The sequence below is a fragment of the Caenorhabditis elegans genome, chromosome III (assembly GCF_000002985.6).
Source record: "Caenorhabditis elegans chromosome III".
NCBI classification, from domain to species: Eukaryota; Metazoa; Nematoda; class Chromadorea; order Rhabditida; family Rhabditidae; genus Caenorhabditis; species Caenorhabditis elegans.
This window is the reverse complement of record NC_003281.10, coordinates 8096539-8107203: the sequence shown is the minus strand read 5'-3', so window position 1 is coordinate 8107203 and position 10665 is coordinate 8096539. Positions and strand designations below refer to the sequence as shown.

The 10665-nt window shown below is 37.5% G+C and overlaps 3 protein-coding genes and 3 non-coding genes across 6 annotated transcripts; 2 read left to right on the top strand and 4 right to left on the bottom strand.

Annotated features, from left to right (window-relative positions):
* The first annotated feature begins 466 nt into the window (after positions 1-466).
* Positions 467-552, top strand: C14B9.14. Its single transcript, NR_052489.1, has one exon. It is a non-coding gene; the product is annotated as an Unclassified non-coding RNA C14B9.14 (non-coding RNA).
* On the bottom strand, positions 479-551 carry C14B9.t1. Its single transcript has one exon. It is a non-coding gene; the product is annotated as a tRNA-Met (tRNA).
* Positions 553-3134: 2582 nt separating the features above from the next.
* On the bottom strand, positions 3135-5856 carry plk-1 (Serine/threonine-protein kinase plk-1; the record flags this gene model as incomplete). The annotated part of the gene is made up of 6 exons (NM_001026002.6): positions 3135-3689; positions 3738-3851; positions 3901-4347; positions 4394-4720; positions 4964-5563; positions 5611-5856. The coding sequence occupies 6 exons, from the start codon at positions 5854-5856 to the stop codon at positions 3477-3479; spliced, it is 1947 nt and encodes a 648-aa protein (NP_001021173.1). The 3' UTR covers positions 3135-3476.
* Positions 5857-5888: 32 nt separating this feature from the next.
* C14B9.15 lies at positions 5889-5978 on the bottom strand. Its single transcript, NR_101834.1, has one exon. It is a non-coding gene; the product is annotated as an Unclassified non-coding RNA C14B9.15 (non-coding RNA).
* A 499-nt stretch (positions 5979-6477) lies between these two features.
* Positions 6478-7882, bottom strand: K06H7.1 (uncharacterized protein). Its single transcript, NM_066368.3, has 8 exons — positions 7803-7882; positions 7695-7727; positions 7538-7645; positions 7345-7476; positions 7093-7299; positions 6906-7046; positions 6754-6863; positions 6478-6710 (listed from the first exon to the last, which is right to left on the bottom strand). The coding sequence occupies exons 1-8, from the start codon at positions 7875-7877 to the stop codon at positions 6566-6568; spliced, it is 951 nt and encodes a 316-aa protein (NP_498769.1). The 5' UTR covers positions 7878-7882; the 3' UTR covers positions 6478-6565.
* Positions 7883-8987: 1105 nt separating this feature from the next.
* Positions 8988-10523, top strand: K06H7.8 (Putative serine/threonine-protein kinase K06H7.1). The gene is made up of 8 exons (NM_066367.2): positions 8988-9114; positions 9227-9364; positions 9411-9529; positions 9576-9657; positions 9700-9750; positions 9793-10044; positions 10088-10343; positions 10389-10523. Exons 1-8 carry the CDS (start codon positions 9052-9054, stop codon positions 10466-10468), a joined length of 1041 nt encoding a protein of 346 aa, NP_498768.1. The 5' UTR covers positions 8988-9051; the 3' UTR covers positions 10469-10523.
* The last annotated feature ends 142 nt before the right edge of the window (positions 10524-10665 follow it).

Genomic DNA, 10665 nt, shown 5'->3' with positions numbered 1-10665 from the left:
AAAACAAAACTCTGAAAACTTTTTGTTAGTCTAAATTAAGACAAGTCTGGAAGAAAACTGTCGTAATAAAATTTCTGTTGGTGTTTTATTGGGTAGTTAAAGATTATTTTAAAATTTTATTAGATGTAAAAATTATGTGGGGAGTAGTTTTCTTCCAATAATAAAATTCGTATTAATTTAATAAAACAAACATGTAGACACAAAGGGAGTTGTTATTCGCGCTTAGAAGAAAGCGACGACAAAAAGAAGACATGACTGTCAAGTCAGTAACCAGTAAATCTTATTATGTACATAGCAATGGGTATGTACTTGCAAACTGATGCATCGAAATGATACCAGCTTCACTTATAAAATAGTCAAAAGAGTTACACATTCGGTGTTCGGTCTCGGTTTAGCTTAAAATTGGAGAAGCAAGAAAAAGTGAAACCAAAAACTCATCTAGATAACATAGCATATTCCGATTGGGCAAAAAAGCACTTGCTCCCGGTGAGGCTCGAACTCACGACCTTCAGATTATGAGACTGACGCGCTGCCTACTGCGCTACGGAAGCGGCGACTCAACGTGCTGGTAAAGGCCTACATGAAAAATACATGCCAAGGAGCGAGAGACATAGAGGGAAGGGAGTAGTGTGAGAACGAGCATTGCTTTTGAAGAGTTTGTAGAGTTTAGTTCAAGCGTAAGATTTATAACAGATCAGCTTGGGTAGCCTGCAGTTTCTTTAAAACTTTTGATTGGCAAAATACAACCAAAAATAGGAGTTGTCAATTAGAAAATAACTCGGCTTTTCTCGTAAAATAAAATAGAGTTATTTTTCACCGAGATCTACTTTAAAGTCACTCTTTAAGTAATAGTCGCACAGATAAATATTCAGATAGGTCTCGCCACGAAATCTCTAGTTTCGATGCGAAACTCAGAAATTGGTACCATAACCTTTTCTTCGTGGCGAGACCCATCCAAATGAATCCGTGCGCCGTTAAGTACGAGTTTCACAAAGTCGTAAAAATTGGATATCAAACTTTGAAATCACGCAGTATGGAAATTACAGTTTGTCTGTGAAATTGCTTTATTGAACTTGGATGAGGAACAAAACGAAACTTCGAATTACACATATTACTGTCATGACGTGACAAAACAATGATTACGGGTATACTTTTCTAATGACTCAGTGAAACGTTTTCTAATTATTTCTGTCTGTAGAACCTTACCCTCCTCTCTCTTTCTCTATGTCTTGTCATATCTGAAACGGGTAACATAGACGTTGTTGCGAAAAGCTGGGGGTGATGCATGGAAAATGATGAGGAGAGAAAAAGAGGAGACAATTCTAATGGCAAACCGTCTTCCGCGGCGACACGGATTCACCCTCCTTCGATCCATCAATTGCGTCGTCCGTCGGCGTTTTCTTGGACAACAGTTGTTATTCATTCAAAAAGGGGAAGAAGAAGAAGCGTCATTCAACATGAAATGCAACATTCTCTGAAATCTCTCAATTAGACCGGTTCCCCTCAGTTCCCTCATTCCGAAACCCCTCGAATTTGAAGATAAAGTTCAAACTGTAGATGTTAGTGGAAAATCGAGAGAATCAAACTATACACCTGATTGTAAAGGAATCGACAAGATCCTTCTCAATCCTATTTCTTGTTTTTTTTTTCAATGTTTGACTTTTTATTCAGGATTACATATGCAACCAGTAGAATGTTACGGCGGAATTTCGTCGATTTTCTCATTTAAAAATTTTTTTTTTTTTCTTTCTCATTTAAAAAATTTTATATATTACAAAACTAAAATAAAACAACTGAAAACGCATATTTAGATTTTTTTAAACAAAAATCGTGAGAGAAACCACGAAGAATCGAAGAAAATCCCACAGCAACTAAGGCTAGAAATTACAGTACTCTTTAAAGGCGCACTTCCGTTTGTATTTAACAAAAATGTCGTGTCAAGACCGGGTACTGTATTTTTGGCGCAAAAATCTTTAAACTTTGCGTTTGCTTAGTAAAAGTTGTCTTATATAAGTAATTAATTTATGAGGGGAACAACAAGAAACAACGACAAGGGGAAAGGGCTTAGGGAACAGGGATAAAAAGATAAGAACGTGGGAAAAACATCCAAGAAAGCCTTTTATAGGGGATGGGACCAACAAAACAAATAGACATTGGGTCCAACAAAACAAGGGCGAGAGGAAACGGGAAAATATTATATCAAAAAGAATATAACAAAGTAACGAGTTACTGTGGACGAGACGCATCTGTGGTTGATCAAACGGTGGTCGTAGGTCTACCTACGCATAGGTGAAGAGGCAGGTCTGACGATGATGCGCTATCGATGGTCTCTAGATCAGGGGTGAGCGGCAATCGGCGATCGCCGATCGCCGAAAGGGAAAAACGGGTCGGCGATCGGCGATTGCCGATGAAATTTTATAGTCCAAGATAGACCCCTCTGAAGAAGGAAGAAGGTATATTTTCGGACTATTTTTCACTACTTTTCGAATTTTAAGGTATCAAGGAGTGCTTTTCGTTGCCTAATATTCCTGTTTTTATAAAAAATTATTTGAAAGAGCTCTTAAAATTAGGATTTTAAAATTGAAAAAAATTAGACGCACACTGATCGGCAATCGGCAATTGGCGATCGCCGATTTTTTTTTGGCAATTTGTGATCGGCGATCGCCGAAAAAAAAATTTCATCGGCGATCGCCGATTTTTTTGGCCGGCTGCTCAGCTCTGCTCTAGATCTCTAGAAATCCAAAATTCAAGCAGAGAGCAAAAACAATTTAAACTATTGTATTTTTGATTTCATATAACAGTTTATGTCCAACTGTTACAGTAAAGCAGATCCCATTGGCATAATTTGAGACTATTTGGAATCGAACCTGTTTGGATATAAAATAAGTGACGGAAACTGTTCAGAGTGGCAAGTAATTAAACAGAACATTTGTTACTTTGCGACCGTGATCTTTGTAACAATCATGTTCAAATAATTGTCTCGGAATCAGTAAATATTATACACGCTTTTTCGAAAATTCTGAAATGGAAAGTTGAGGCAGATGAGCAGCTCAACTTGATTTTTCCCAATGTGCTGCTATCTACCAAAAATGAAATTGTCGAGAAAGTTTGGAAAAATGAAGAATACAGTTTAATAATCATCGGTACGTTTTATTTCGTGGGACTAATACCAAAAAAAGATGATTCAATTAGCAAAAAGAAATAAAAACGCAAAATAAAAATCGCCTCGCCCATGAATACAAACGAATGAAAAAGGGCTACAGCGGGTCTCATCAGTATTTACAATGAAATGAGCTACGGGAGATCGAGGACGGGGAATAAAGACATGTTGGATGCTGAAACATGGGACTAAAAGGGTCGATGAAAAACAGCAACAATAAATGAAGAGTACGGGTTAAATGTATAGAATAATACTTCTTGGAATTAATCAGGAGATGTAAGCAAATTCATGGAAGTGGCAAAGAGCACATACGGATCTATCGACGTGGGTGAATATTGGATCCACTTGCCGACTGGGGAAGGTGCGATGCAGCTTGATTTGGTCCTCGTGATCCTGCCGAAGCTGAACGAGCAGCTGCCATTGACCGTGGCATATCCGGTTGACGAGCTGGATTCTGGGATACAACGTTAGCATCGCTCATCAACCTTTCGATCATTGTCTTCGCATACTTCAGTCGGTGAAGGAATTTCTGTAAATTATACGTTATATTTGTTGATACTGAAATGGCGATTCAAACCTCTGGACATCCATTGCGCTGAAGATTGTTCAGCTTGTAGGTGAGCATACGCTTGTTTTGATCGATGAATGTAACTGCTTGCATTAATGGGCACATCATCATCTTGACATGATCCTGAAAATTATATTGTTGGGTGTTTCCATTAAATTATGAATTTGCTTACATTGAAGAAATTTATCTGAACAGTTCCATTGGAAAGGTGCAAAACAATTGCTGATTTGGTTCTGAACCAAACTCGAAGCGTTGGTAAACGAGCCAAGTCATCACCAGCTCTTTGTTCAGATCCTTCTCCAGCTTTCACCAAATGGTCATTCATGTAGGATCGAAAATACTTAAGCAATGTGACTTTCTTGTTGAGCAATCCAGGCATTTCACCTGAGTGCATCGAGAAGTAGTGCTCTTTGTTGCTCTTCTCAATATAGGTCAACTCGTTTCCAGCTTGATCAAGCATGATACGAGAATTGTCATTGAAGAGAACTCCGACGGAATTGTCACATAGTTGATATCCGATGCCATACTTGTCCGAATAGTCAACCCATTTCGAAATCCAGAAAACCGGGAGGCACTCTGGTGATTGATAACCATCAAGAGCAGCTTCTTCTTCTTCCAGCTGTAACAAACTTTTAATTTAAAAAAAACCTCTTGTTTATTCTTACCCCTGGAATACGCTGCTCTAAGAGCACAGCAACTTGGTGGAAAAGTTGTGAAAGGTATGCATCCTCGGGCTCCCGGAAAGTCGCCTCTGCAGCTTGTTGTTGAGCACGCTCACGATCGGCATTGTTCGACACGATGTGTTGTGGGAGGGCAGACAATCCAGCTCTTCCGTTCAATGGGCGTTGTGAACGAGCATCAACCCCTCTTGGAGCAACATTTTCCTCCATCATCGAAGTTTCGTGTCCTCCGAACTTTGGCACCATAGTGAGGCAGGAGACTGGAAGTCTAGTCGGCATGAATCCTGACTTGAAGAAGCCATCGCGTTGAACCTGTAGGGTTTTCATTCCGAGTTGAAGAGATTTCATAACTTATTTAAATATTCGAACTGATTTTTTAAAAATTGTTTTCGATCTCTTTACTAATTAGAACGAAGGGCAATCAAACTGAACGTGAACTATCTCTCAATAAAAGTTCACGATAAAATTCAAAAGTACAAATTTTCTAATGATGAAACTCGAATCTCCGATAATACTAAAATGATTTTCACTCCAGTTCAAAACTATTGAAATTACCTGCTTGGCAGTCGGACGACGTGTTGGCTCAGGATCAAGCATCTTGCGGATTAGGCTTGCTGCTGGTTGTGTTGCGATCGACGGAATGGTGTAGTTGTTGTGGCGAATGCGTGAGTATGTCTCTTCAAGCGATTTAGACTCGAATGGTGGTTGTCCGAAAAGAAGAATGTACAGAATGCATCCAACTGCCCAAATGTCAACTTCAAATGAGTGTCCAGCTTTGTTCAAAACCTCCGGAGCTATGTAGTTTGGCGTTCCACACAACGTTTTCTTTCTCTCATCACCGTTGACCGTTGTTGCTAATCCGAAATCTCCAATTTTGACAACTAGATCATCATTGAGGAAAAGATTTCCAAGCTTCATATCACGATGAATGATGTTCAGATCATGCAAATACAGCACGCCATCCACAATTTGATGAGTGAAATAACGAGCTTCAGGTTCGGTGACCGCCTTTCTTCTTTTGTGCAACTCCATCAGCGACCGTCTTGCACATAACTCCAAAGTGATATACACGTTGAGATTGTCCTCGAAGAAGTTGAATAACTTCACGATATTGATGTGTCCAAGCTCTCGATGAATCTGCACCTCTTGTGTCATCTGAAAAATCGTAATATGCACTGAACTAAGATTCGTTCATTGTCTACCTTATCTCTCTGGTATTGCTTGACGAGCATCGACTTCGGAACCACTTTTCCAGCGACAACCTCGCGTGTTGCTCGATTCGTAAGCTCATAACAGTGAGCGAATCCTCCCTTGCCCAAAAATCGTCCTTTCTCATAATAGGTCCCACGATCCTTGTCGGCGATGAGAGCGGGAACCTCTGGTGGAGCCTTCTCCTTTCTTTGGTTGGACTTTTGTGGGGGTTTTGCAATGTTGGGAAGTCGATTCATCTGAAATGCAACACAAAAATTAAAATATTCAGTATTAATAATTGAATAAACGTTTTTATTTCTAAAAATGACAAGAGGCGAGCTGGAAACTTGAAAAAGAATCGGTAAAAGTCATTTTAGGACGAAAATGGCGGACGGCAAATTCGAATGTTGATGCTTGGCGGGCGCAGGTCTCGCAGCGAACCGTGTGTCGATTTACGCGCCGATGAAAAAGGGTGCTAAACAAAACAGCGCGCTGTCATCGATCAAACATTTTCTGGTCAAACATAAATATCACGGAGACATTGATTTAAAAAACGGTTTTAAAAATTGAAAAATTTATTATTCAATGTACTTTCTGCAATAATTTTGTACATTAATGTTTTAAAAATTAGCAACGAACCTTTTTGGGCTTGTAACAGAACATTTGCACGTGTGTTAAACGATGCCAGATGTTAATAAAAGAAAAATTAATTTTAAATGGATTAATACGTATATTTTATGGCGTACGTAATACATTTTTACCACGTGTCTTCCACGTCTTACCGTCATTTGGAGAGAAGGCAGCTTCTCTTTTTGGATTAGTGGTAAGTTTTCGTGGTTTACACGCCTTTCTTTGACGATTAAAATGGATGGAAAGAGATACTATAACAATTTTATTTAATACATGAGATAGGATATTTAGCTTCAAAAACACTATATTTCCAAGACGGCATCTCAAAACATAAAATTATGAAAACGCAACAATGTTATACGGTTTGAAATTGTCAGTTGAATCTTTCAAAACCAGCAAGGACGTTTTCTTGTTATTCTCATCTGGAACACTGTATACATCAACTGGCTCGAAGCACTCAGTTTTGACATCAAAGCGCTCTCTGAAATTAATTCTAGTTTGCCTAACATCAGTTTTCTGCTCACTTTCTATCATAATTCGTACACTTCAAATCTCCTGTGACTTTTTCAACATTCACGTGTTTAGTGAAAAACCATTCTAGGACAACAAATTGATCATTTAAGCTGAGACGTTTCTGAAAAATAACAATTCTTCATTCCATGATGATTTTCAATACCTTTATCGCATGAGCAACTATATTTTCATCAATTCTGTCCGAATAAAAAGAAAAATTTGGAATTGCAATACACAATGCTAGAAATTGGTCGGTTGAGAAAGAACAGTGCTCCATAATACTCAGTGTTTTGCAATTTTGGAACTGAAAATGTATTGTACCAAAAATATTCAAAAATAAACATACTTACATGTGGAAGATCAAATATCTTGGACGGAATATCAAGTGGATATTCTCCATGAGGAGCAATACACAGCTCATTTAGAGAGTTCGGATCAACTCTTTCAATCCACCACTCCAACATTTCCAGAGATTCCATTTTTAGAAAAAGCCTTCTAACGATGATTTTTGGAATGTTCAAAAGCTCATTCGAACTACAAATACATTTGCTTGCTTTCTGAAATATCAAAATACGCGGAATTCAGATTAATTTTTTAACTACCAAGTCTATAAAAAGCTCGTCAAGCCTATAATTACAAGCTTCCAATCTTTCCAAAAGAACTCCTGAAATTTCAATCTCCGGAACTTGGAGATCTTTCATTTTTCCTAGTCGACTTGTATATACAATTGTAATCTAAAAATTTATGATTTAATTAAAATATTATGAGGAATGTGATTATTTTCAATTTAAAAACCTGTTCATCACCAGAGCTTATAATTTTCAGTGAATATCCTGAATCTTGCATTAAATTCTGGTCATTGGTCTCTTGATATTTCCCACGACAGTTGTATTTATTCATTTTCTAAATGAAAAAATTTCTAGTTTATTGCAAAGATCGAGTCAAACTATACCTGTTTAATTCCACACATCCGTGATAGAAATCCCTTAAAAAAGTAAATTTTCTTGAATAGCAAATCTACCATTAAAAAAAGTTAAATTAATTAAAGTTTTTAACTAACCCGATTTTCAGTAGATTTTTCCCGAGACTTCCAGCTGTAAGAAGGTTCAAACCGACGAAAATTGGGTTGCAACATTTTCTGAAATGTGCCAAAAAGAGATGAATCTGAATGTTTGTTCACCAGTGGGTCGGCGATTAAGAAAAAAGGCGAAGGGTTTAGGATATTGGATTTTGATTAATTTGAATAGAAAAAACGATGAAACAATGGAAGAACTATCCAAATAAACATGTCTGTGAAGGGTGTTACGTCAACTATTGAAAGTTGTTGTAAATATTTACATCTAGGTAATCTGAAAGATTGGGTTAAAAACTAAAATTATGTGGTATTTTGAAAAATGAATCTCTATCAAATTATATATTAGCTGTGAGTCAAAAATGAATATTTATATTCAAATTGAAAACGTAAAGCCTCGGCGCCGCGGCGAGTCACGAGATATCGAAAATTGAAGTGGGACAACCTACTAATTATGCAGCAGGAAAAAGGAACTCTAACAGAAAAGAGAAAGAAGGAAATGAAATTTAGAAAATAATGAAACAGAGAAGAGAAAGTCCAGACAGATGAAGGTATAAATGGCTCAATGAGTAGCTTGAAGAGACCGCCCGACAACAAGTGAAGCCAATTGAAAGAGTTTGAGAGGCGGAAGAGAGATGAAAAAATGCACGTTTATAAGGAATATGGGAACATTTTTAATAGAGGAAAAGTCTAGAGTTCGTGAGTTCAAAAAATGAACCATTTTTTAAATTTCAAAGAATGACGCTTTAAAACATTTAAGGTAGGCACGAAGGCAGGCAAGTTAACTTTTTGCTTTCTGACAACCAAAATTACTGGAAGTTTATACTACTGGCACCTCACAGTTTCATAGTGCTAAAATTTCCGAATGGCATAGTAAACTATTAAAAAAATTATTGAAATGTTTTTATTTTCAGCCATAAAGTGGTGAAAACTCATTGTTCTCCTGTCATAACATTTGGAAGTCGGGCAAAAAAAAAAAATATTTTAATTGCGTTCCAATTTTTTGTATTTCAACATTTTAAAGGCTCGAACATTTTTGAAAATTTTGGCAATTTACCAAAACTTTAACAATAAAAAGTCCTTGTGACCGACGTGTTGAACTTTTCATTCCAAAATTTATACTTTCAATTAAATCCACACGTACAAAGTGTCCACATTTTTGGCTATTTGATTCATTTTTCAAAATTCACTTGATCTGTTTTGTAGTATCAAGTAGTATTTTCAATTCAAGCGCAAAATGCCGGGAGACGTTGGTGAAGAGACGCTAGAAATTGGAGCGGTTGTCGGGAAAAGATACAAGGTGAGTTGCGGGAATTTGCGCGTAGATTATGGTGGTTTAGTAAGTGAGTTGGTCCTGCCAACTGGCATTAATCAAAATGTCAAAATTTAGTTGATCTATAAGAGTACTTAAGGTCGTTCAAAAACTAGGTGAAGGTGGTTGTGGCTCGGTCTTCAAAGTTGAAGACACATCGGAGAAGGGTCAACACTATGCACTGAAAGTTGAGTTCAAGTCTCAAGATGCTGGTAACATTCTCAAAATGGAAGTCCAGGTAAGATTTAGCTTATAGTTAAGGGTCTCAGGTCGTTGTTATTCAGATTCTCTCCCAGCTCATTTCGAAAAAGCACGTTGCAAAATGTGTGGCTAGTGGGAAGAAGGAGAGGTACTCATATATGGTTATGACCCTTCTTGGAGAGAGTCTCGATTCACTTCTTAAGTAGGCTGTCTAAAAGTGAAAAATTATTGAAATAATTGAGTTTCAGAAAGCACGGACCTTTTCTGAATGTTTCCACTCAAGTTAGAATTGGTATTTGTATCCTTTTCGGAATCAAACAGGTTCATGACGTAGGTGAAGTTGAATGATATCAAACAAATTTTAACATTTAGATTGGATATCTTCATCGGGATTTGAAGCCTGCCAACGTGGCAATGGGTTGTGTGAGTCTAGAAATGTATAACCATCAATGAAGTTTTTTACAGAAGGGCTCAGCTGACGAGAGATATTTTCTCGTGCTTGATTTCGGATTGGCCCGTCAATACATTGCCGACGAAGACGATGGATTGAAGATGCGTCGTCCACGTGAGAAAACATATTTCCGTGGAACCGCCCGTTATTGCTCAGTGGCGATGCATGACCGTTATGAGCAAGGAAGAGTTGATGACTTGTGGGCTTTGGTGTACATTTTGGCGGAGATGAGATGTCGATTGGCATGGCATGATGTTGATGATAAGGTTAGAAAATACAAAATCTTTTGTTAAATTCCATGATTTGCAGGTGGAAATCGGTGAAATGAAGCGAAAAATCCACGACGAGGTTCTCTTCGCAAAGAGCCCCGTTCAAATGCTGAGCTTTGTGAAAACTGTTCGTTCCACTCTGTTCTATCATCGTCCAGACTATGAGAAGCTATTCAAATTGCTTGAAGATGTCATGAAATGTGCCAATTATAAATGGTCCGACCCATATCATTGGGAGCCAGAGAAGAAGAAAAATCCAGCATCTCAAGGGAACAAGTTTGGATTGGGAAAGAAAGGTAACACAGCTTGAATTGTCAAAAATTAATTTTGATTATTTTTAGGAACAAAAGAATCTGGAGAGCTCCCAGAAGCTTCTTTCTTTACTGTGGATGACTTCAACACTAACCCACTTGGATTCTAGAACTGAACTTGATTTTATTGGTGTATTTGAAATGAATAAAAATTTATGAGATTTATTTTACTACTCAAAAAATACTAGCGGCGGTTATTTAAAACTTTTTTTGTAGGATAAATGTAATCGAATAGGAGTGCACTGTATGGGATACTGTAATGTTAATGGAGTATAATTTTTATTCACTCCTCATTGCTGAATATTCC

Coding starts and splice junctions, on each gene's coding strand:
- K06H7.8 (NM_066367.2), top strand. CDS start 9,052: ATGCCGGGAGACGTTGGTGAAGAGACGCTAGAAATTGGAGCGGTTGTC. Junction 9,115..9,226: donor TTGTCGGGAAAAGATACAAG/GTGAGTTGCGGG, acceptor AGAGTACTTAAG/GTCGTTCAAAAACTAGGTGA. Junction 9,530..9,575: donor AGTCTCGATTCACTTCTTAA/GTAGGCTGTCTA, acceptor ATTGAGTTTCAG/AAAGCACGGACCTTTTCTGA.
- K06H7.1 (NM_066368.3), bottom strand. CDS start 7,877: ATGTTGCAACCCAATTTTCGTCGGTTTGAACCTTCTTACAGCTGGAAG. Junction 7,728..7,802: donor AAAAATCTACTGAAAATCGG/GTTAGTTAAAAA, acceptor TACTTTTTTAAG/GGATTTCTATCACGGATGTG. Junction 7,646..7,694: donor GGATGTGTGGAATTAAACAG/GTATAGTTTGAC, acceptor TTTTTCATTTAG/AAAATGAATAAATACAACTG.